The sequence below is a fragment of the Phasianus colchicus genome, chromosome 2 (genome assembly GCF_987193195.1).
Source record: "Phasianus colchicus chromosome 2, bPhaCol1.hap1.1, whole genome shotgun sequence".
NCBI classification, from domain to species: Eukaryota; Metazoa; Chordata; class Aves; order Galliformes; family Phasianidae; genus Phasianus; species Phasianus colchicus.
Window position 1 is genome coordinate 66,715,456 of NC_143437.1, and position 23,501 is coordinate 66,738,956.

The window sequence follows — 23,501 nt, forward strand, 5'->3', positions numbered from 1 at the left end:
GATTGGGCATCTACAGCTTCTCCGGGTAGCCTATTCTAGTGCCTCATCATCCTCTGTGTAAATAATTTCCTCCTTATATCTAATTTAACTCTAACTTCGTTTAGGTGAAAGCCCTTACCCATTGTCCTATCACTATACTCCTCTCCAGCTTTCCTGTTGACTCCCTTTTGGTACAGAAAGATTGCACTGAGATCTCTCTAGGACCTTCTCTTCTCCAGGTTGAAAAACCCCAATCCTCTCAGCCTGTCTTCATAGGTGAGCTGCTCCAGCCCCCTGATCACTCTTGTGGCCCTGCTCTGGGTGTGCTACAACAGCTCCACATCCTTATTATTATGTTGGGGACCCCAGAGCTGAACACAGTACTCCAGGTAGGACCTCACAACAACAGAGCAGGGGGAGACAATTACCTCCCTCGACTTGTTGGCCATGTTTCTTTTGATGCTGCCCTGGTTAAGATCAGCTTTCAGTGCTGCAAGAGCACATTATCATGCTGAGCTTCTTATCAAGGAACACTCACAAGTCCTTTTCCTTTCAAGTCTGTCAAAGTCCCTATGGATGGCATCCCTTTCCTCCAGCGCGTTGTCTGCACCACACAGCCTGGTATTGTCAGCAAACTTTCTGAGGGTGCACCCAATCCCACTGACCACATCATCAATAACGATGTTAAAAAGCACCTGTCCCAGTACTGATCCTTGAGGAATGCCACTGGTCCAGACCTGGACATAAAACTGTTGATTACGACTCTGAGTATGATCATTCAGCCAATTCTTTATCGGCTGGGTGATCCATCTGTCAAATCCATGTCTCTCCAATTTAGAGACAAGAATGTTTTGTGTCACAGAATCTTCAAAAAATCTTCTTGACAGAGATGGTGAAGAGTAGGACACCAAAGATCGCATATTATTTTAAGCCTAAGAAGGGTATGGGCTTATTTGACAAGTTAATTAATAAGCATTTAATTAATCTGTTGAAACATTTCATTACAATTCAGTGTACTGGAATTATAGCTATGCTACATGAAAGTTAAGAGAGGTGAACAAACTGAACTACCAGTTATTAGACAGTTTAGAATGAGAAATGCTATATTTATTTTTATTTTTATTTTTAAATTTAAAATTTAAATTAAATTATATTTTAAAAATATTTTTGAAATTCAAAATTTACTAGCTGTCAGACAACTTCAGAAACTTTTAGAATTATTGTTCCCACACAATGTCGTCTTTTTCCAGTGTTGACTGAAGCTTCTGCACATTTTTTAGCAGCTGAAGGGAGCTTCTGCTTTTCTGCCAAGCATGAGATTTGGACATACTTTCCCTTACAGTGCCTGTAATCTCCTTTGCATCCTTTTGGTTATCATATTTTGGTTTGACACGAGCTGCCTCTTTCTTCAATTTCTGAGTCTTTCGCTTTAATTTCTGCACCTACAAAGAAAGATTACTAATTAGAACATTACCCACTTTCTACTGCTTACCAAATTTCTACCAAATTCCAAACTGAAGACATCCAAAAAACTTTTAAAAATCATTAAAACTTACTAATCTTGCATATAGTTGTCTTAGTGAAACTAAAAGTTTTACAGAAAACTGACTTTGCCCACACAGAAAACATTATAGAAAACTGACCTCATCCACACTGAAAAGACTGCTGAACTCTGTTACTCCATGAAGTAAAAATGCTTGAAAGAGCCTGAACATCATCTGTAACCCATTTATATTTACAATGGTCTCCCTTTTCAGATTGTACCAGTGTAAGAACAACAAAGAAGCTATAAAACCTATACAGCTTATTATGAATCACCATACCTGATCGTTTACTTTGAAGCCTCACAACAAAGTCAAGAAACATAATAAATATGGTTGATTGCTATAGAATATTTTTTAGATGTCAAATATAAAGCTTTGACTTGCATTTGGCATGAAAATCTCTCTCCTTAAGATAAAATTAAGCTGGAAACATTCCATACACCAATTTGGGTTATTTATCCATTTCTAAAAAAAATAATTTTAATTGCATTTTAAAGTATATTATTAAGTGGGAAACACTGAGATGACTACAGTATTTTTAACATAACAGGTTCTAAGTGCAGAAATATGTACCAGAAATATTAAGATTGATCTGTCTGAAATTCTGTCCATGAAAGCACCAAAAAAAAAAAAAAAAAAAAAAAGCCAAAAAAACAATAGATACCAGAGGTTACAGGAGTGGCCTGTATTGATAACTAGGGTATGATGGATGATAATCAAACAGACAAGCATGAAGAATGTGCTATTTACATAATGACTGTAAGGCATGTGCTCTGATAAGGCTGCGCCACAGCACAGACAACTTGCCAGCAAAAGATCTACACTCTCAAACACTCAACAACAGGGTTGCACCACATGAAATGTACCATTCTTCTTCCCATCATCCCCAAATGAAGGCAGACTTTAGCCATAAAGATATGCAAAATGAAGAAGTAAAGGTGCTGTTGTCCATTTTCTGAGGTTCATAATGTTACCAAGGTTCTAAGGCAAAGAGTAACACCATAAGTGCTGGCTTCTCAAGAACGTTAGATATTTATCCATACATCAGTAGACATTGCCAGGAGAGTCAGCAAGGACTCAAGAGTCCACTTTCCTTAAATGCAACCCTGACAAGACTTTGATATAAGTGTATTTGTAAGTATATAGGATAATTAAAAGTTTAAGCGACTAAAATCTATCAAAAAATGAATATGAATGAAGTTGGTTGCATTTAAATTAAATATTTTCCCCTTCCACAAGGTCTCACACTGAGTTCTGTTTTGTTTCCTGTAGAAGTAAAGCTCTTATGGGAGCCTATTTATCCTACAAAATAAGATGAAAGAACAGAAAAATATCTGACAGAATTATGGGTTGCATTTTTTATTTTGTTCAGAAGCAAATTGCTACAAGCAGGTTGAGCAGCTCATCTACAGAAGTGTGATTTTCTATGGGCATGTAGTTGTTGTTTATGTCTCTACAGAAAATACTGACAGAATATGTATAGATAAAGGGTTAAAAAAAACGAAAGGACTTGTCTGGCTATGATTTTTGAGAGAAGTTGCAGTCAGTAAACTATTTGGTTTATAACAAACTTCAATATTTCAGTAAAATACAAGACATTCAAGCCTGTCTGTACAGGAATTATAGCTTCTATTTTCTCATTCCCCAGATAGAGAGGGCACAAAGGAATGAAATCTCAACAGCCTGTCTTAATACAGGGAGTGACAGTGACAGACTGAGCAACTCTGCTCTATACTGCAGAACTGCCACAGGACAGGAAGTTTTCTCACTGGTGTCCATATCTAGCTGCCAGCTCTAAGCACCATTTTATGATCTAGAGGAGGAATTGCAAGTATAAGAACACTGAGTTAGCAACCTAACTTTAATCACCCATACTGAAACATCCTAGCTTAAGCACTTCAGTGGCATTCTTGTTACTGACAACAAAAGATAGAGCTATTTAACAAGAATGTGGCTTTCTGGACAGTTTACATTTTTTTCTTACGTTTTTCTCGTGTTTTTTTAACTTGGATATTTGTTCTCCTTTACTGTCCATTTGTTTTACAAGGGAATTCAGCCTCTGTTCTAGATCTTCACGAATTTTGGAGTCCTGAGTCTCCTGGATCTCCTTCAGAAGTACTTGATGTTCACTGTTAAAAACAAAAATGGCACAGTTATGTATTCATGATATAGCCTCTAGGATTTCCTCCAATAGTTTCACTGTATTGCATGAATTGCCAGCTGTTCTGTCTAGAGTACAGCAATTTAGCATTATTTACTCCCTTACACAATACACATTCATCTGGAATATATTCACTCTAGAAAAGAGGGTGTTCTTTTTTCTTTTTTTTCTTTTTTTTTTTCCAGGGGCTCTGATTCTCATTTCAGATTTGTAGCTGATAGAATTTGGAAAGTAAACAGAGGACAACAGCAGCTATGAAGTTCTTGCCCAATTTAGTGCAGACTTTTTACTGTAAAAAAAAAGTGTTTTTTTAAATTAGTAATTCAAGTTAGTTTTCCTGCCAGACTATTCAAATTGAAATATTCTCCTCAAAAAGATCAGCAGCAAATTGTGTTGCTTAATTACATTAATCAGCTTAATTAAAATCAATGCTTTAGACTCGCTTGATACCTGGACATTTGAACAAATTGAAAGCATAGGCTCTGTTAGGTAATCTTTTTCCACAGCTCAAAGCTTTTTTTCTAACTTCTGACTAACTGTTGGTTCTTGACACTTCAACAGGGACAACTGGTTGTTGCTGCAAAGAAAAATATTCCTGTCCTTGAACTGCTATGATTAAACCAACCATTATTTTTTGAAGAAGAGATTGGTTGCCAGTTTAAATGTTGCCACATCAAATGTTTCAAACCAGTGTCAACATCCAAACTGGTTTAATCAACATGTCCTCCTCTGTTCAAACCACAGCTCATCATGCTGACGTCTACTATGACCAGCTGCATAGCTTTAGCCCACAATTCTACAAGCTTGTGTTAAAATAAAATTTGTATGGCAAGAAAGATACATACAGTCCCATTTAGAACATTGGCTTTTCCCACACTCCGCTCATTTTCTGGCAGGAAGGTAATGTTTCACAACCCTCTTAAAGTATTGTACAGGAGAACATTCTTGGTATACTTCATAGATCTCAGAGTATATTTCAAATTTCTAAAAATCCCAGGCCTGGAAGATTTTTTTATTTGCTGTGTTTGTGACAGTGGTAGATAAGTACAGGAAAACAAACACAACTAAAGAGTATTTTGCTCACTTACAAGATCAGTTAAACATCAGGACGAAAAGAAGTTTTTGAATGAGAAAAATCCTACCAGCTAGGTTTGCTCAGGAAATTCTCACATGTAGTTCTATATTTGGTATGTTTGAGTATAGTACATCCATAGCTTCACAGGGCTATTGCTGAGGTCAATTTTACTCATAATACAGAGGATGACTACTCACAAGCTCATTTGGTTCAGCTCTTGTATTCCCAACAGAAGGTCAGAAAGTCTTCTGGTGACAGTAGATGATGAGGATACAGATTTTGAAAGAGTTGTTTGTCCTGAAATTCCAGATCTATTTTGAATTTGTCTTTGTGATGAGATACGTGGATTGCGATGCTTCATAATATGCAACACACTTTGTACATTTGCACTAAGAGAATGGCTGGAGCTGACAGACTTAAAGAAGAATGAGTAATTTGTCTACAAACATGTTTAACAATTACAGCAAAGAAACTGAAATGGTAGATGCCAATTTAGCAAGAATTTTTGGTTTCACTCACCTTCCCAACCACAAAAGGTAGCACACCTGCCTGTACATGAAATTGTGGAAGATGAATTTCCTTCATTATAGGATTTTTCTGCCATAAAACAGAAAAAGAAAGAGAAGAAATTTCAGTGTGCTGAATCAACAGTGCAATCTTTTTTTGTTTTGTAGAATAACAAAAATTCAAATAAAGAAGCTGTGAAGTGCATCAGCTCAGCTTCTCTCATGTTTTTTTTTTTTTAAAAACATTTCCCTATTTCCCTACTGTACATAGAAGGAATAGGATTTTCAAACAATAACAGCTGAGATAAGTAAATTATCTTCCAGATTCACTTAGCAGATACGTTGGCAATTAGACAGACATTAAAAAACATTGAGCTTTGCTTACTTAAGCAAAACTAGAGTTACAAAATTTTGGCTGACCTGTAACATTTGTTGCAAAATTCTCTAGATTTCAACAATCCCTCTAAAATGTGCCATCTTAGGATGGCCTACTTTAAAATTACTTTGGAAGCTAATTTTGCCAGATAAACTAAAAAGCAGATAAGGCAGGACATAGAGGAGGACAGGAAAACTGTAACAAAGGTTGTTGTCATGGTAGTACGGAACATTTTCCAGTGAGGTACTGCCAGCTCTGGCCCACTTTTAGTTACCAAAAGCAAAAAAAATTAAAAAGAAGAAGAAAAAAATGGAGGTATTGAGCACTGTTATTCATTTTGGAAACTGAATAAAGTGCAGCAGACAAATCAAGTGACTCTTACATTACCATTTTTCACAAATTCCAATCTCTATGTGAGTCAGATGCTATCAGCAAAACTGTGATAATAAAAAACTTCATGTTACCTTCTTAGGGCTTTTTTTTTCCTTGCTTCTCTTTTTAAGTTCACTTTCAGATGAATCCAAAGACATCAAAATTCTGTTTATCTCAAATTCAGTCTGAAGCTGTGTGCATAAACAAAAAGAAAGCGATTATTTAATACAACATTAGAAGTCTGAAATCACACAGTCTAATTAATTCTTTCTTTCACACATGAATGAGAGCCATTTAAGGGCACTATTAACTATTCTGCTTGGAAGGCATAACCAATGCTTAAAAACTGAACAGTTTACTGGGATGGTATGGCATCAGACATAACTGTCTAACAAGTTTCCATTTTCACATCCTGCTGCAGTAGGTGTGCTTTTCCACTATGACACCCAGTAATTGAAATAAAACAGTCCTGCTGCTTGCTAAGGATCTGATCATAAAATCCAAAAAATGTGAACATTGGGATCTTATAGCGTGGACACAGAAAGAACTGAATCCATCTGTGTAACATAGAGGTCAAGCCTGCTGGACAACATACACATTACTCTGAAGTTCAAAGTTGATATAAAGGCCCACGATAAACAGGATAATAGCCATTCCCAATCCAAAGGGACAAGAAATTTGTTTTGGCATGCACAGCAGTTCCGGCTAAACAATGCTGGAAGTTCATCACTGCACTGAGATTACTCTGATTTTTCTGTCATCAAAAGGAAGTTGAATCAGCTGTGCCACACCCTGTGTTACCAAACTCAGATCCAACAGACCTAAACTGATCTACAGTGAATCAAGGTGGGACGAACAGTAGTTTAAGACCCAATTAATTCATTGTGCTAAACTCCCTTCTTGAACAAATGTTTATACTACTGCTAAGGTCAGATTATTTGCTCTGGGAGAGTTATTCTTAATGTTACTCAGAAGATAAAGTCTTCATGGCTGGCTTTCTGCTTTTCAGCAGAAGCGGCAGTTTAAGAAAGAAACTCCTCCAGTATTGCAGGTTTTCAACTGTGCCAGTCTGCTGTATTCTGGAGGTGATCAGATATCTGGGCTACCTACTGCAAGGTTCCTGGACTGATGAAAGCCAACTGACCTTGAAAGAGATATAAAATTGCCTCCAATTATTAATTAATTTAAGCTTTCAGCTTCACTTACGGCTGCATTGTTCCAAAATTCTTCATCAGCTTTGCACCCCCCACTCTGGGGAACGCAACCACAAACAACTCTTTCAAAACGGTTGCTACCTCTCGATGAAGGTTTAGAATACTTGAATCTACTTTGCTCCTTTGTTTCTTTGAATTTGCTTGCTTTGGCAAATATTCCTCTCTGAAATGGGTGATGGCCCAACAACCTGACTGATTTCACAGAACAACTAATTATACAAACTCTCCCTTAATAAACAGTGTATCACCATTAAAGACTTTTCCAACATTACATTCATTACATTCAATTTCAGCAAATCTTAACAAAAAGGAATACAAAGAGAACGACCAACCTTACTTGAGGTATGGGGGTTCTTACATGACAATCTTTTAGTTATGTTAAAATGAGGTTATCTGATTCATTTGCAGTTTCTCTAGAAATTAATACTCTACCTAGATCACTGACTGCAGCCTTAATGCTGATGAATTCTCATTAACACAAAAAGAAGCAGAATCTTTCCTGATCAAGAAACACAACACATTAAATTTTCCCTCATGTAATTTATGACTAGTCTAGTTAGTACTCCAGGAGTTTTCCAGGAGTCAGTACTCTGGGATTTAAACATGTAGAATGTAAATGTTATTAAAAAGGTATCTTGGAAAGAGAGAATAGCTTCCTTCAGTAACAAAAAACGAGATCAAATAAAACTGTTTCAGTCTACCTGAGCAGCTTTGTCTTGTATTAGCCTGTACTGATGCTCTTCTTTACAAAGCTTTTCTTCTAAATGTTCGATTTTGTCCTGAATTTGAAAGCAAGAAAGCTTAGTCACACTTCAGTTTCTCACTGAATTCAGAAACCTGTAGTAGCTTGTAATTGTAATGTGGGATAAAATAGGACTGATGGAATTTTTAAGGCCCAGAATGGAGGAAAAAAAAAAAAACAAAAACCAATTTATGTAAATGAAGCCAAGGAAGCCAAGCATTCACTCAGGTGTATTTGGTGATCTCAGCTTCAGCAGAGAAAACTTTTGCAAAAGTTTGCACTATTAACAGTATGCCACATAATTCATATCAAATGAATGACTTTCAGACTAATTCTATGTTTATTTACCTCTACAATTCTCTGAGTAGCAGTAAGCTTAAGACACTCTTTTTCTAGCACTTCAAGTTTTTCAAGTTTTGCATGCAGTTCCATCTGGTTCTGATTTTTCTCTTTCTGAAAATGGGTCAGAAAACATAAGCCAGAGTAAAGCTGGCAACTGACTAAAATTATTTCAGACTGAAAAAACCTCACACACACACACAAAAACAAAAACCCACACACTACAGTAAAGGTGTTTAACTAATTTAAATTTCATATTTTTAAAATTGCGAAGTGATGAAAAATACCAGGCAGACAAAGAAGACTTACATTTCCAGCAGTCTTTTTGTCTATCAAATGTGCAAGTATTAGCATGGTTTTACTCATTTGGAGTAATATCTAGGGAGTCTTTTCATACAATGCATTGAATCGTTGTCAATAACCAGCCAGACAGAAAATTGCTTCCGTTTGCTATCTGTCACACTACACAGAGCTGAGGAAAAATGAGGAATAAATTTTTATATTTTTAACTATATTACTACTTTGTTAGTATGTTAAAGGGCTTCACCTGTTGTTCTAAAATCATTTTATTTTCCAATACTGCACTCTCAACCATTTTCCTCATGTAATCCAGCTGTTTCTCCAGCAGGGAGCAGCGGGACTGTGCTGCATTTAACTGCACACTTAAATCTACAAAGAGAAGCAAGACACTCAGTACGGCAATGGGGGTTGTATGTTTAACTAGTTTGTCATCTCTCTGAGGAATTCTCTATCTTCAAAAGAGACAAGAAAAGTTTTGTTAGTCTGAACAAGTCATGTGGTTAAATGCATGTTGTATATGACAAGAGAATCAAGATGCTTTTCCAGAGACAGTCTCTAATATGAATTCCAAAGGTGTGAGTTCTGCTGTTACATTGATTTATATCAGCAGAATCTAGTTTATTCCCTTCAACTTACTTTTCTCAAGTTAGCAGTGTTATACAAGTAAGCAGATGCTAGCTTATTGTAGGAGTTAAACACACCACCTGAAATCTGTTTATCTTTAAAACAGTCTTATGAGTTATACAATATCTGGTTAAAATGTGTAAAAAAAAAAAATCTAAACTTTATCCACAATTATCAGACTTCTGTCCATCCACAGCTCTGAAGGAAAAAAAAAAAAAAAAAAAAAAGGAGGTTGCATTAAATTAATTAGCTGTTTGTCAAAACAAACACTCCCTGGATTATGCAGTCTTTGAGTTGGTGTGGCTACACCTTATCACTCGGAGAAATACCTTTCCTCTGTTGCATCAGTTTGTGATGTGCTGTGTCATTTTTGAAAGACTCATGCTCTAAGGCCTTCTTATACTGAGCAGCTGCTACAGAAAGGCTGCACAGATTCTCCTCAGCATGTGACCTCCCCAGCTCTAGATGGTGGATCTTTTCTTGTAGAGTTCTCAGGGCTGCCACCACAGCTAGAAAATAAAGCATCAGTTACACTGAGCTCTTGTAACACAGTTCCTCATACTATTTTTATAAAACGCTTCAAATGGAAAACTACTACCTAGCTTTTCCTTCTATGATCAGGTCTAAAAGGAATGACATTCTCCAACCATACAATTACACACTCAGAATATACCTACGAGAAAGTAAACATGTTTACTGCATAGGTGGAGAAAAAAGAACAGAATAGCAAAGCTATTAAGCTATTTTCAGTCAAAATGTTGGCAAGCATGAAGAAATCATGGCAAATCAAGTACAGCAAAACCTGGGACTCAGACCTGTTAATATCTGTTTACAGAGGAGCAGGGAACACAGGTATCTAAGTTAGGTATCCAAGTTTTGGAGCAATGCAACTGGTGTGGAAAGATTTAAAAAAAAAAAAAAAAAGACTCCAGGCGGGGGGGGGGGGGGAAATCAGATACAATGGGACATTTTAACAGAAGATGCATTTTAAAAACATTATTGTTTCAAAAATGGATGATTTATCTGTCTCGTTTCTTGTATTTAACATTAAAAAACAACAACAACAAAACAAACCCACAGAGATTTTGCTTTTAGCCTCAAATCAATTCCAGAGTTAAAATTCTGAAAATAACTTACAACTGCTTACTAGCTCTCCAAGAAGCTTTAAGTTTAAGACACATTATCTAACAAGTTCAGCTTCTTGTTGGACATTTCACAAGCCTTGTCATTTTCATTAAACCAACTCTCTTCGTATAGGAATACCTAGCAAATGTTGGATAACCCCATAAAAATAGCTCCATAAAACTCCAAGAAGCTTCACATAGTGTAATTAAGATAAGCAAATAAATAACAGGTCCCAGAGAGCAGAAAGGGCCACTTCTTGCATCTTCCTGTCACAATACCAAACATTTCCTCGTTTAAACATTTAGCTACACAATATTAAGCTGAATGTCTTGATCCAAATAGTCCAAACTCTATATATGATATTATGTGAATTCTGTAATAAACTATTCTTCATATGGGGAAGCCACAAAATAAAGAACAATGATGACATACACATTGACTACGTCTGTGCAACATTGCAAAGTTTTACATTAAATAAAATCCAAGTACAGTAAACTTGTGATTTGCTTCGCAATTTGGACAACTTAAACCACCAAGCATTTGTCCCTGAGCTCCAGAGAGTAATCACTGATTAAGGCACAAGATAATCATAGTGGATTCATGTTTCACATAGACAAATATGCTGATAACTTACCTGAGTAAGTTATCTTACTGTTTTATTCTTAAGTTCTTCCAATACATCATACCACACAAAAAAGCTTAGAAGTGATTTAAAGCTAGAAAGAGATGAATAATGCAGCACAAAGCCAATTTCAAGTCAGACTACTGTCATGTCTTTTTTTTGCTGGATTTAAAGCATGAACAGCTTCTGTTGAGTTTGAAGTCTTCTCCTTTGCTTTTAGAGGAAGTCTGACGATCTTTAAGTTAAACAATTTTCAAAGCCAAAGTTTATAAGGATGTCAGAAGACTTGCAGCAGTTCCCATTCCAGATGTACGACTTCAGGGAGACTACTCCCTCTGGACACATATACATCCTGTCTTACTAACTGATAATTGCAGCAAGTCGTTGAACTGGATAAAACAAAATGGAGACTTTGCTCAAGAGATTTCACAATGAACAATTAAAAAGACCACTTTGGGGCTTACCTTGGTTATAGCAGATAGAAGGCCCATCGTCACCAGCAGCTGCCAACTTCTTTGGTTCTCCACAAACAAAGGGTGCAGGAATCATTTTAGCTGGAGGCTGAAGAAAGCTTCCTATTAAGCTGTCCTTTGATTCAGAATCCATAGCCTGCAAAAAGAGAGCTATATAATGACTTTAGCTCTTTAATGAACTATGTAACAGTTTTCAAGGCACATTTTTATAGCATCTATTTTACAGAAGTTAGCATATGTCATTCAGTGGTCTCTGCAGAGCAAGCATTGCAAGTTTTACAGTCTGTTTGTACAGCCTCCTTATTGTTCCGGTACATTGTAATAGTGTCATAGTTCGTTGTTTTTTTTAACATACGGCTTTATTATGTAATAAAGACATGGCTTTTGACATAGAGTGTTGAAATAACAAAAGGATAGTTAACATGTGACCTTCTCATGATTATTATGAGCATTCTCACCATTATTAAACTTATGTATTAATTCCCTTTCCTATCTAGCCTTTCACATTCTTTATTTTATCAGCACGTTTGAAGTCTTCTCATGCTTTGTCAAACAGTAGCTTTCCTTGATACTCAAGACATGGACAAGGAAACTTGCACAAAGTGCCTTGTATAGTATAAGCTCTAGGAAAGCAGACCCTTTGAGATCAGTCCGTATGTACTCTATGACAAGTCATTCAAGCCTCATTTTGTTTACATTGGGAATGCTATGACAACCAAGCATAGGCTATAGGTCACCTGAAGAGAAAAGGTGGAAAAAAAATTATTTTTTTTTCCATCTTTAATATGTTTGGACTTACTGATACATTAAAAATTAGCTTTTCTTTTGTGTTCTTTGCTCTTCTACTCATCTACTAATTCTACTTAGGAACGGCAGAAATCAATTCCAATATTGTACAAATGCTTTCATTGAAGTACAAATTTTGTTGCCCTTTAATAAAGGTCCTATCAATTCACAAATTTAAAGTAGAAAGAGTCATTCACTTCTGAAAGCTCTTACCAGGTCTTGCAAGTAGTTGGAAGTATAAACACAATGCCAAGAGAAGGAAGTCACAGCAAGTTTTAAGCACATCATGGTTACCTACCAAACTAGGCACCGAACCAAGCACCTCACTTGATAAATCTAAAATTAAAAAAAAAATGAAGATTGTGCACAGCTTCAGTAGCTGGAAAAGCAGCTTATGTGAAGGCTGAGTGATACAACAACTATGGTACCGCTCAAGTTTAAAACATGGCAAATTCTTCTGACAGAGCAGCAGTGGTGCTATCTGCTCCCCAGGACGTGCTTCTTGTAAGAGCTCCAAAGAGAGGGCTTCCTCCTCATGCACAGATATTCATAGGTGCTGATTCCCCAAAAGTGATAAAAAGAAGGTATCTAGTAACAGAAGGAAGAAATCCTAACAAAAACCAGAAGATATGAAAAGCACACCCTAGGAAAATTCATTCCTACAGAGTAGAGAAGAAAGTTTTCAATGAAGGAACAGTTTTCCACTAACAGCTCTTTCAGTACTGTTTCAGAATACACACAAAATAGAAAAAAAAATCCACATCCATCCACACCACCTCTTCAAGACATGCAAGAGGTACATGGAAACACTTTCATTCTCCCCCAGACTGTCATCACAGATGCATTAATATCAGCATCTCTTTGCCAGGGCTTGCTTGACTTCGTGCCTCCCAGACTCTGCTGCTTTTGCATGCTAGCACCCCTGGGGCATATACTGCATTTCACTGTGGTCCACCCAGCACCAGCACAGACCCCCTTGTCCACCCTAGCAGCGACCCGTGCACCTCTGGCCTTTTCCAGAAAGTTCCCTGGGTGGCCCACAGCCATCTTGTGCTGGCTGCCTGCAGTGAGCCCATGCAGCTGCCTCTCGGGGCTTGGTGGCTGGCCCATGGGGGCATGCTGTCCTCATAGGCAGGAGGTCCCACCTGGTGGCCATGGGTAAAACCGGCCTGGCATGGTGTGGGGTACCAACATGATTTTTCACAAAGTACCTATAATGGCACAGAGTACAAAATAAGCAACACTTACCCTTCCATTGCTTCTCAACCACCAATCACACTGGTGATGAAAAAGACTAACAAAAAAGGTCCATAAAAATGTGCATGTACACACACACACACAACAAACTTCCTGCTGTTGCTGCTAACAGTGGAACACAATCTGGAAACAGAAGTATAAGAAGACTACTTTTGTCTATACCATCTGACCCTTCAGCAGTCAGCACAGCTGAAAGCTTGCTTCTTCACGAGTTGCCATCCTTCCCTGGAAGGGACCATGCTTTCTCACAAGTCTGCAGCTGCTACAAATCAATTAGTTTCCTTATTGCCTTCCCATAAACAACTTCTGCTGTTTCCAAGGAGATGGGTATGCAGGCGGTTGTAGGAAGGGCAGTGATCCAAAGCAAAACAAACAAGAGAAGGAGGGAATAAAGCACCAGAAAATTTGAGAAATTCTAGTCAAGCCCAGTAACACAAAGGTGGGGGGACCTATTTGGGAAAAAGGGAAGAAAACAATACCTTTTAGTTTGGCAGGTGAAGAAGGAGGAAAGTGAAAGGAATGAGGCCAGCTCAGCAGCCCAGTGATAGTGACCTAGCCAATCCTGTGTGGGCTTCAGCATGCACGTCCACCATTTCACCAGCACAGCAGAGAGTAATGCCCACCTTGGGGCAGCACTGGCTGTGAGAGCTCCCCAAGCCACTTCTAAGAGCAGGGACTCAGCAATGGCTGTGAAGGAAGGTAACACTGCACAACTGAGACAGTGATGTTTGCAGAACCCCTGCTGTGGACATAGTTATGGATGGCTTGTTTCACCACAGCTTCTCAGACGCAGAGGATAAAGTAGCTTGAGGGAATGGTTGTTATAGCATCTGGAGGCTCTACCAACATAACTGCTTCAGAAGAGGTGCTCTAGTGTAGACAAGCCCTTCAATATCTTAGGAGGTAAATATAGATTATAATACCCATTCTACTCAGGTGCAATATCTACAGTGCTTCAGGCCTCAGACGAGGACATGGACCAAGACAAGGACCAAGTCATTTACACCAGTGATACAGCAAACAGAGTGAACATTTTCAGCCCACTAAAACAAGAAGCTTATGAGAAAATAATTAAGTACCCAAAATACGTTTGGATGTAAGCTGTCAGCTTGCAGGCAGCAGTGAGCTTGCATAAAGGTTGCTGGAGGGTGATCATGCCCTTATTCCCTTCAACTTTCATACCCCAGAAGAGGGCAAACAAGTTGAAGTTTGTTACAAACAGATGACCATTTTTCTCATGGTCATCCAAGCACTAATGTGATTTATCATTACACTATCTATATTTATTTTTGCTGAATATGGCCTGCATTGAATCCCAGAGTACTGGATTAGGCTGCTGTATAAATAATTTGGAATTTTAGTTACTGCTATCTTGCCCAAGTAAGTATGTGGACAAATGTTACAGAAAGACCAGTTATGATTTCCTTACTCTTCTCCCCTCCTCTCCATTCTGCCCTTCAATTTTTGGCATTAAATTATTTTCTAAAAAATTTCTACTGAAGTCCAAAAATGTTTTGCCACATACACAATTATGCCACGTGCACAGAGCAGCACACGAAAAAGCATTTTAGGAGTGAATTGTAACAGGCCCAAGAAATAATACTGGCCTAACATAGATATACATTGCAGGAATACACTAAGATATATACTGCAGGAATAATGTGACAATGTAAGGGATGCCACTAAGTTCTCCAGCACTTGTAATCTTTCTGAGAGAGAGGTCCTGGCTTATTCAAATTGCCATAAGAGTAATTTTTTACAGCTAAGGAAAAGTGATGCTGTCAGAACAGATTCAAAGAGGGGGAAAAAAATGGAACAAATATGGAAAGAAATACAAAGATAACTACCTTTTGACCTGACCTACTGGCATGCACAATTCATAATGCTTTTTCCTTAATGGAAAACAAAGGCTTAGATGAACTAAAGAACGATTCTCTGTTTACCTGACACATTCTAAGAGAAATGCTAAAAAAAACTGCCCTAACATAGGCTATACCAAGAAAATCCCCAAATGCTGGCTGCTGCCTTGTCTATTTGAGCCAAGTATTGTTGGCAAAAGGTTATGTTAGAGGCCATTGTCATGACACAATTCAAATTAGTGTATTTTTTTCTCCTTTTGCTTTCCTTCAAGAACCAGGAAAAAAACTCTATCAGCTGTACTGGCTGTGTCGCAACGCTCTTTCAGCCTCATTCCTGACAGACAAAGAACAGCTTTTCCACTGACCGAAATAAATAAATAAAGTTGCAGGCAAAGTGCATTGTTGTTTTGGGAACACCCAGTGTCTAGCATCCTGACACAGCCACTTTAATCAGTTCGAAACACATGACCCTGTTCAGGCTGTATCTAAGGAACTGGTACTCATGTGCCTGCTTTGATCTAAACAAGTTGGAAATGCTATGGTGACAGCTGCAAAACTAATGGGAAGGGAAAAGCTAACTGAATCGATACAGCATTTCAACCTGTCTTTAACTTCACTCAAGCCTCACTTAAAATGAGTTCAGAACCAGCAACTAAAATTTGTTAGAATAATTAAGGAACCTGTTGGCAGTGTGTGATTTTTTTTGAAAAGCTGACCCAGGTAAATCCATGGGAGCTGTTGTATTCTTGTTTGTGAAGAAACGGAAAGTCTTGGCACTTGATACATAAAGGCCTGGTGCCCAATTTTTTCTTTGAGACTTCTGTACCAAAACCTATCCATTCCTGAACTTCAAGTCTCATGCAGAACTTTCATACAGTATCTTTTTTTGGTCTTGGAAGAAAAGAAATTACACTGTTTTCTCATGACACTGTGTACTGTAAAGCACTGTAAAACCTAGTACTTTAATGAACAAAATTCCATTGGGTCAGTCCCGCTAAACATCCATACTGCTATTTCTCCAGTTCTTGTTTGCTCAAGATAAAAGAGAACAAAAAAGAGGAATCAAGAAAATGTACTTTGGGCCAACAAGTAAATAAATAACAAGGTGAGGAAAAAAATAGAGCTTTTTTGAGACATTTTCTTTTTTTAAGGCAAAGGTTCTAACCTGAGAGTATGTGAAACAATCTTGTGTTAATGTCATAATGAGCTTTGCTGTTTTCTTAGTCTATACAGGAGACCCAAACCCTCATTAAAACGGGCCTTTGGTCATATGTACATGATGATATCATACCTCTGTGGGGAAGTTGAGCTTGTGTGAACTGCTTTAATCTGTACGTGCAGATGATAACTGAACTTAACGTTCAGAGGAACAAGACTGCAAGTTCCTATCAAATAACAGCTGATACGTTAGCATGAAAACATGTGGCCTGGAACAGAGTGTTATCAAAGCAATTACATTTCCATGCCTTTAATCAGTCCAAAGTAATTAAATACAACCTTTTTGTAGTAAACTTCAAACACAAAAGTGAATATTATCAATGGTCACTAGTACACTTCCTCAATTCCCTAGTAATTTGGTTTCTGTTATCTTCTCCTTTCATCCACCCCCATGCTACAGTTGCTTTTTCTCCCTCACTTCCTCTCTTTCCTTGTATCTTATGCATCTTATACCTTTGTTCTTTGCTATTCTCCCTTTGGACTTCTTATTCTCCCACCCCCTCTTCTAGCCTTAAACTCTGGCTTGTTTTAGAAAGTTAAAAAGATGTTTTCTTCCACAAAGGAATAACTATTTTAGTTTCTTCCTTTCATACATAGGATCCATTTCCAACAGATAGCGATTGCTTTTAGTACACTTGACTGATGAAGAAACTGATGGTGCTCTCCTCAGAAGTGTCCATGACAAATGCAAAAAATTATTTTTTCTACCCACTATTATTTTCTGCTGCTGATGCCACACACTGTCTTCCATATATAGTTTGCTAAGATTGGTCACTTCACTTTACCTTGCCAAAATCCACTTTTTTACTCATTAGATTGAAAGCAGCTCTTCAGACAACAAAGGAAGGCAGGAGGAAATTATGGACTCTGTGTATTTACCCTTGATTCAAAAGAAGACGACTTGGCTGTTGTGTAAGAGGAAGGTTTTCAGGGGAAACTGTCTCCAGTATAGAAGACTATGTATCTGTGTAGAGGCAGAATTATTAGAGATTAGAAAGGCAAGTGCAAAAAAAAAAAAAAAAAAAAAAAAAGACATATTAGGGTAGGGTGGGGTAAATGTATATGTGGGTCAAAATGACAATTATAATGAAGAAATATAATAAGGCAGGGGATAGCTGCTCTAGATACTGACTCATTCACAGAAAACACCTTTTACTGTGTGATAATTTTCACCTTTTACATCTCAAACATTTAATGGGATCATTGAAAGATGCTTCTGAATGTTGCAACTTGCCCTCTAGGTAGATAGAACAGACTGATTGTGTCCCCACCATTACCAGTATGTTTTATTCAGGAAAATATCTTCATCCACCCATCCTTCAGCCTACTATGGAGAAGAGATAGGGGGTAGATTTTTAGCCAGATAACTAGAACATCATGACAGGGATGAGCTGAGAAACACAAAGAGATTAATTGTTCATAGGATTTGTCTCCTTTTACATACTGCCACCCCTACTTTTTTTCATACACTCCTGTGCTGCTGATAACTGGGTACCTGGCAGGGAACAAGAATTCTATTCTATTCTCCATTTGTACAGTAGGCAACCTAAGAATGGGGAAAAAAAAAAAAAAAAAGATGTTAACAAGGAAAGTATGTTTCCCTCCTGGCAAGAAATAACTCTCAAAGTTATCTTTTGTCACCAACAGTTGTTTTAAAGATGCAGAAAAACAGCAAGCAGATTTGAGTATAAGAACAACTCCTCAACCTTCTTTCTGAGATCCATTATGCTTAAGATCAATTTTAAATGACATTATCTACTTACATGACTTAGGATATGCATAGCAACTCCAATACATCTACATTGTGCATCCTGAGTAGATGTAATACTCTAAGTATCAATGTAAAATAGAGTTTGTATATAGAATGGCATAATAAGTACTCAGAAATTCAAAAATGGTGTGTAACTACTTCTGTCCTGAGTTGTCTGGGAAAACTTACAACATTCAGAGCTATCCAGCAGGACACTTGTGTCACATAACTGATATTTTTGCACTTCAGCGATGCAGGAAAAATCTGAGTCAGATGCTCCAAAATCCTGCACAATGTTGCACATATAAAGCTTACTTAAACTGACTATAAATTAAGAGACATTTCCCCTCTTTTCACCTACTGCCATTTCTGGCTGCAATGCAACTTAGAATGCAATTGTGGATCTCTATGGACATGACAAATTTCTGGTGTTCTACATGACCTTAGTAAATCACAGAGGGATAGGACTGATATAGGATTGATGTATCAGATACCTAGCCTTTCAGCCTCAGGGCTGAATCCTGTGTTTGGTTATGACTGGCTTACACTCCCTGCATGTAAAGAAGGTGCAGTTTTAAGGCCAAAACAAGCAGTATACTCAGCAGGGGAGCTCATAAGAGCTGTTGCAGGGAAATGCTATGAACGTGAATGTGTGTGAAGTCACACCCTGGTGCTTGGCACCTTTCTCCTCTTGGGACTCAGAATTTGGAGCCCTCTTCTAGTGATGAATGCCAAAATCTGCTCTTTAAAACAATGAATAAAGAGTCCCTGTAGCCTCTCTGGTCTGTGTCTTCATTTCAAATGGCTGCTAGCCAGAGCATTTTTCTTTGTGTTATTACTGGAAAATACCAAAGTCTGTGTAACTGCACAGCCCAAAGGTGTTTGAAAGTCCTATTTGGCTGTCAGCAAATAAAAAATTCCCAATAAGCAGCATTCATTTTCTTTTAAAGCATAGCTGGAGGAAGCAGTGTCCAACTTCTCTATGCTGTTGCCCAGCAGTTAGAGCACTGGCCAGGAAGTGGGAGTTTAATGGCTTTCCTGGGAAGCATTCATATCGCATCCCTGACCACCATGGTAGACTAGGAAGAGGAAGAGCAGGAAGGAAGCAGGGAGTCACCACCTTTTCGTTTGAAGTTATGACCCTGTTCAGACAAGCACAGAAGAGTATAGGGCAAGGAGAAGGCAGCTGACGCAAAAGACAAAGTAAAACAAGGATGCATCTTCTCCTCTAGCTTAACCACTGGAAGAGAGTCCTGGGTTTATTTTTATATTTTTATAGTAAACAGTCCCTGGATAAAAAAACAGAACTGGCCCGGGAACAACCACCAGGGATCACCTCTTCTAGGTCAGCACCTATGGCTACAACACCACACTCCCTCCCTGTGCCCCCTTCCTTCTCTTCCACACCAATGCCACATGTTTGCCATCTTCTCTGACAGGGACACAATTTCGAGTGATGAGGGGATGAATGCTTCCCTTCTGTTTGTAGTTCTTCTGAGTACCTAGGACACTCTCCCTGGAGCTACCAGGTGTTGACATAAATCCCCCCGAACTGAAAGCTGTTTCTCTCATCACTGAAGGTGAGCATTCTGTCAAATGCAGACGGGCAGCAAAACCAGCAGTGGCTATTGACAAAAGAACCTGACCTTACTGGAGTGAGTCTGCTAGGCTCAGAGAACTTTGCAGTCAGACCGCGCTCAGAGCTGCTTTAACTGCTACCCAGACCACAGGTGGGCACAAAGAGCAGATAGGTATCATGATACACAGCGTGGTGCAAATCTGGACATTTCTATCCAGAAACAGACTAATGGAGTTAGTTGGAGTGGAATTTCTAGTTCTGAAGTCTAACCCTCAGTCTTTCAGGCTGCATTCATACGGTTACATGGCAAACAGTCAGCAAGTTGGCAAAATACAACATGACTTTGCATGGTCTGTAGTTCTGGTTAATGAGAGCTAAACTCTTCTCAAGGCAACACAGGCTTCAGCACAGTCTCTCTACCAGTAGGATTTGGCCTCCTAAGAAGTGATGGCTCACTTCCCCACCCCTGCTGTACTGCTGTCCACTGCAGATGCAGGCTGGCAGAGTTTGGTTCCAGCACAACGCACATCAGGCGAGAACACACTGTAGATCTACAAGCACTGCTCAGAAGTAGAATGAGGCCACATTTTCTCCCACATCATACATTGTTTCATCAGTGAGGCCAGCCTGCCCGGATAGCTTGGGCCTCACCTCAAAGACAGTGCCAGAATACCCCCTGGTCTTCTGGTGCCTCTCTAGTAAACAGGACTTGTAGAACAAAGAGATCTCATACTAAGTATTTACTAATCAGAGTTAAATAAGCCTCAGTGAAAATGGATGTAAAGGAAAGCATTTGAAGGAGTCTAATTTAAAAAGCAGTTCTCTCTGAGTTACACAAGTTTTACTGTGTTAATAATACTATTTCTGCAGTACTTGAATAAATAGACATTGCAGCAAAGTACTATTTTGTGACATGTAGAAACTGCTAAGAAAAAAAAGTAAACAAAATATAGTTCAGATCTTTTTCTATTTCTGCAGTTGGATATAATTCGCATATAGCTATAGAAGTCTGTGTGTAATTAAAATAGAGGGAAGTTGATAAACAATCAAGGAAGGAAATACCGAGATTTAAAACAGCCACAAATTTTACTTCAGCTTATCATTTTAAAAACTCAAATGGTCTAATTCTGGATGAGTTGCCAGATTGTTTCCTTCATAATTCTGCCTTTCTCTTATCCGTTCTTTAGGGATCAAAAACAAGCATATTAACTTCAGCCAGAGAGCACACGAATCAAACAAACACATTCCCCTAACTTCAGGCTCTGATTAATTCTGCTTATAGCCTTTGACCTTGATTTCCACAGTGTCTTGCAGTGAATACAGAAGCTTGACCCAGTATCGGAAAACCACAGAGATTTGGTCTGGAAAAAATAAAGCCACCTTCATCTCCATTACCAAAGCGCTACATTAAAGTCTATCAAACAAAGAGCTGAAATTTGAAGTTTAGGCCTTGGAGCCAGTTTCACAATCTGTTTCCTGTAGCCAGAGTTCATTTGCAGTCAGTGGAAAAAACAACTTCTAAAAGATAAAAGGCAGTGCTGTGACTTTCAATCAATCTTAGCAGTCAGTGTGGGAATATGAGCTGTACTAACTTCTGACAGCAATGCTTCAGCTTTGATTTTATTTTGCCTTATTGATCTCTTATGTATGTAGGCATTGTCTGAGACATCTAGCAAGTACAAGCTTACCATGGGAAAAACGACACAGATCCAACCTCTGCAGATCAAGATCTAGATGGAAATAAAGCAAGCATTCGTGACATGCCTGTGCACAGGAAAGCTGGGAGACCATAACGAGTGGCAACAGAACAGGACAGGAAGCTGAAGTGGGAGCTAATTAAAAAAAAAAAAAAAAAAAAAGAAGAAGAAAAAAAAGAAAACTTAAAAGGCATTGGCAGTGCTATTTTCATTGAAACCACCATTTATGATGGGTGGAGGCCCTGAGTGCTCAGAGAAGCAAAGACTCGCATGTATAACAGGTAGTGATGACTTTGGTAGATATTTTGTTCACATAGGTGCCAAAGGCCTAGAGGAAGCAGCTGTGTGGCACAGCCCAGGCCTGCACACACTATGAGCAATGGCAGCAGCCTCGCTGCAGAAGGCTTTTGTAGGAGGAAAAGGAAAAAAAAGAGATTGGTCTGCCTTGAGAGCTGCAGGTAGTGACAGAATGATGCTCCTTTTGCAAGCTGTGGAGAAGTTGTGCCAGGGTGAAAAGAATGCCAGCTAAAGAAGCCAGACTGTCAGTGAAGGAGCTGCTGGCAGCTGGTAACTGTGAGCAACCCAAGCGTGGCTCCTGGACCTCTGGCTGGATCCTTCGGTCCCTCTGCAGTGTGCAGGTGGCTGATCCTGTGCTCAGCTGCAGCTTTGAGTTTGGGATTTGAATTGTGAGAAGTGTGAAATAACTGGGCCAGGTCACACAGCTCACATCTTGTTGACTTTGCCCTGCCCTGGCCTGCACTGTTCCCGCTCTCTGTCAGCCCCAGCACCATGCACCATGCCGGGCCTGGCTCAGAGCAGGGAGCTGACTTGGCTGAAATGGAACTCAAATCTCCCAAAAAATGCTTGTTTCCTGCAGAAAGGAAGGAAGGAGCCTGCATGCCAGGGATCAGCAGAACCAGCCCACCCGGCACCGGGCCTGGATAACAGCCCTGCAGTGGCTGTTCGATGGGAATATCCCAGGGACTGTTTTCATTTTACGGTCAAGTTTAGAAGGTCACTGTACTTCATTTGCAAGGGCTGTTTTTCCTCCCCTCTGCTGATACGCTCACGCAGGCTACACCAAAGGCTCCTCGCGAGGTGCCCATCTGATAAGCGTTTCGTACGTCTGCCAATGCACGTTTCTTTAGTAAAACCTAACGCCAGAGCTCTTTTAATTATTTTACTCCGGGCTGATGCCAAGTCTCTCTTTAGAAAAACCTGAGGTGGCAGAAAAAATAAACCAAAACAAAGGCAAGAGAAGACTCTCGGTCACCTATGACTTCTCCCTCACCGGTTCTCACCAACGCCCCGCTGCGAGCCGGGCTCCATCCCGCCCCAGCCGCTCCCGCCCCACCGGGCGTCGCGTTACCTCCTGGGACGCGTAGTTCCGTCCCGCTCAGCGCCGCGGGGCCGCCCCGCAGCCGGACTACGCATCCCAGCCCTCCCTGCAGGCTCTGCCGCTCCTCGCCTCCATCGGTCCGCCGGCTGGGAGCGCTGGAAGGCGATTGGCCGCTAGGGACGTCCGTCACGTCCTCCCCGTGCTCGGGGGCGGGGCCACCCGTGGGCGAGGGGTGCTCCGGGGGGAGGGGGAGGCGCGCTGCGGCGGCCCGGCCCTGCTCGAGCACGGTGGGGCGGGCTGAGGGGGCCGCCCCGCGCCGGGGCCCGGGGGGAGAGGCAGGGCCGGGACCGTACCCTCCCCTCTTCTCCATGCCCGCGGCGGGGAGGAGGAGCCGCCGGCGCCGCGGGGTGGTGGCCGCCCCGCTCCCCGCCGGCTGAGGCGAAGCCCAAGCGACCGGGCTCGCGGTCGGCGGGGCCGAGGGAGCGCCCGCCCTCCCCTCATGCGGCGCGGGCCGCCGGCTCTGGGCTCGTTTTCTCGGGGGGGCGGGCCGGCTGCCCGCGGCCG

The 23,501-nt window shown here is 39.9% G+C and overlaps 1 protein-coding gene across 9 annotated transcripts; it reads right to left on the reverse strand.

The window, feature by feature from the left end:
- Window positions 1-1,173: 1,173 nt before the first annotated feature.
- CEP57L1 (centrosomal protein 57 like 1) lies at window positions 1,174-23,173 on the reverse strand. 9 transcript variants are annotated; one of them, XM_090135907.1, is made up of 12 exons: window positions 22,890-22,937; window positions 21,590-21,733; window positions 11,444-11,588; window positions 9,562-9,741; window positions 8,856-8,977; window positions 8,318-8,422; window positions 7,929-8,006; window positions 6,106-6,204; window positions 5,279-5,356; window positions 4,957-5,174; window positions 3,508-3,652; window positions 1,174-1,421 (listed from the first exon to the last, which is right to left on the reverse strand). In XM_090135907.1, the coding sequence occupies exons 2-12, from the start codon at window positions 21,590-21,592 to the stop codon at window positions 1,197-1,199; spliced, it is 1,398 nt and encodes a 465-aa protein (XP_089992033.1). In that variant the 5' UTR covers window positions 21,593-21,733; window positions 22,890-22,937; the 3' UTR covers window positions 1,174-1,196. The 9 variants fall into 9 exon arrangements, with proteins under 9 accessions (XP_089992033.1, XP_089992034.1, XP_031466690.2 ...); XM_090135908.1 differs by lacking the exon at window positions 22,890-22,937 and adding an exon at window positions 22,872-22,888; XM_031610830.2 differs by lacking the exons at window positions 21,590-21,733; window positions 22,890-22,937 and adding an exon at window positions 22,968-23,173.
- Between the last annotated feature and the right edge of the window lie 328 nt (window positions 23,174-23,501).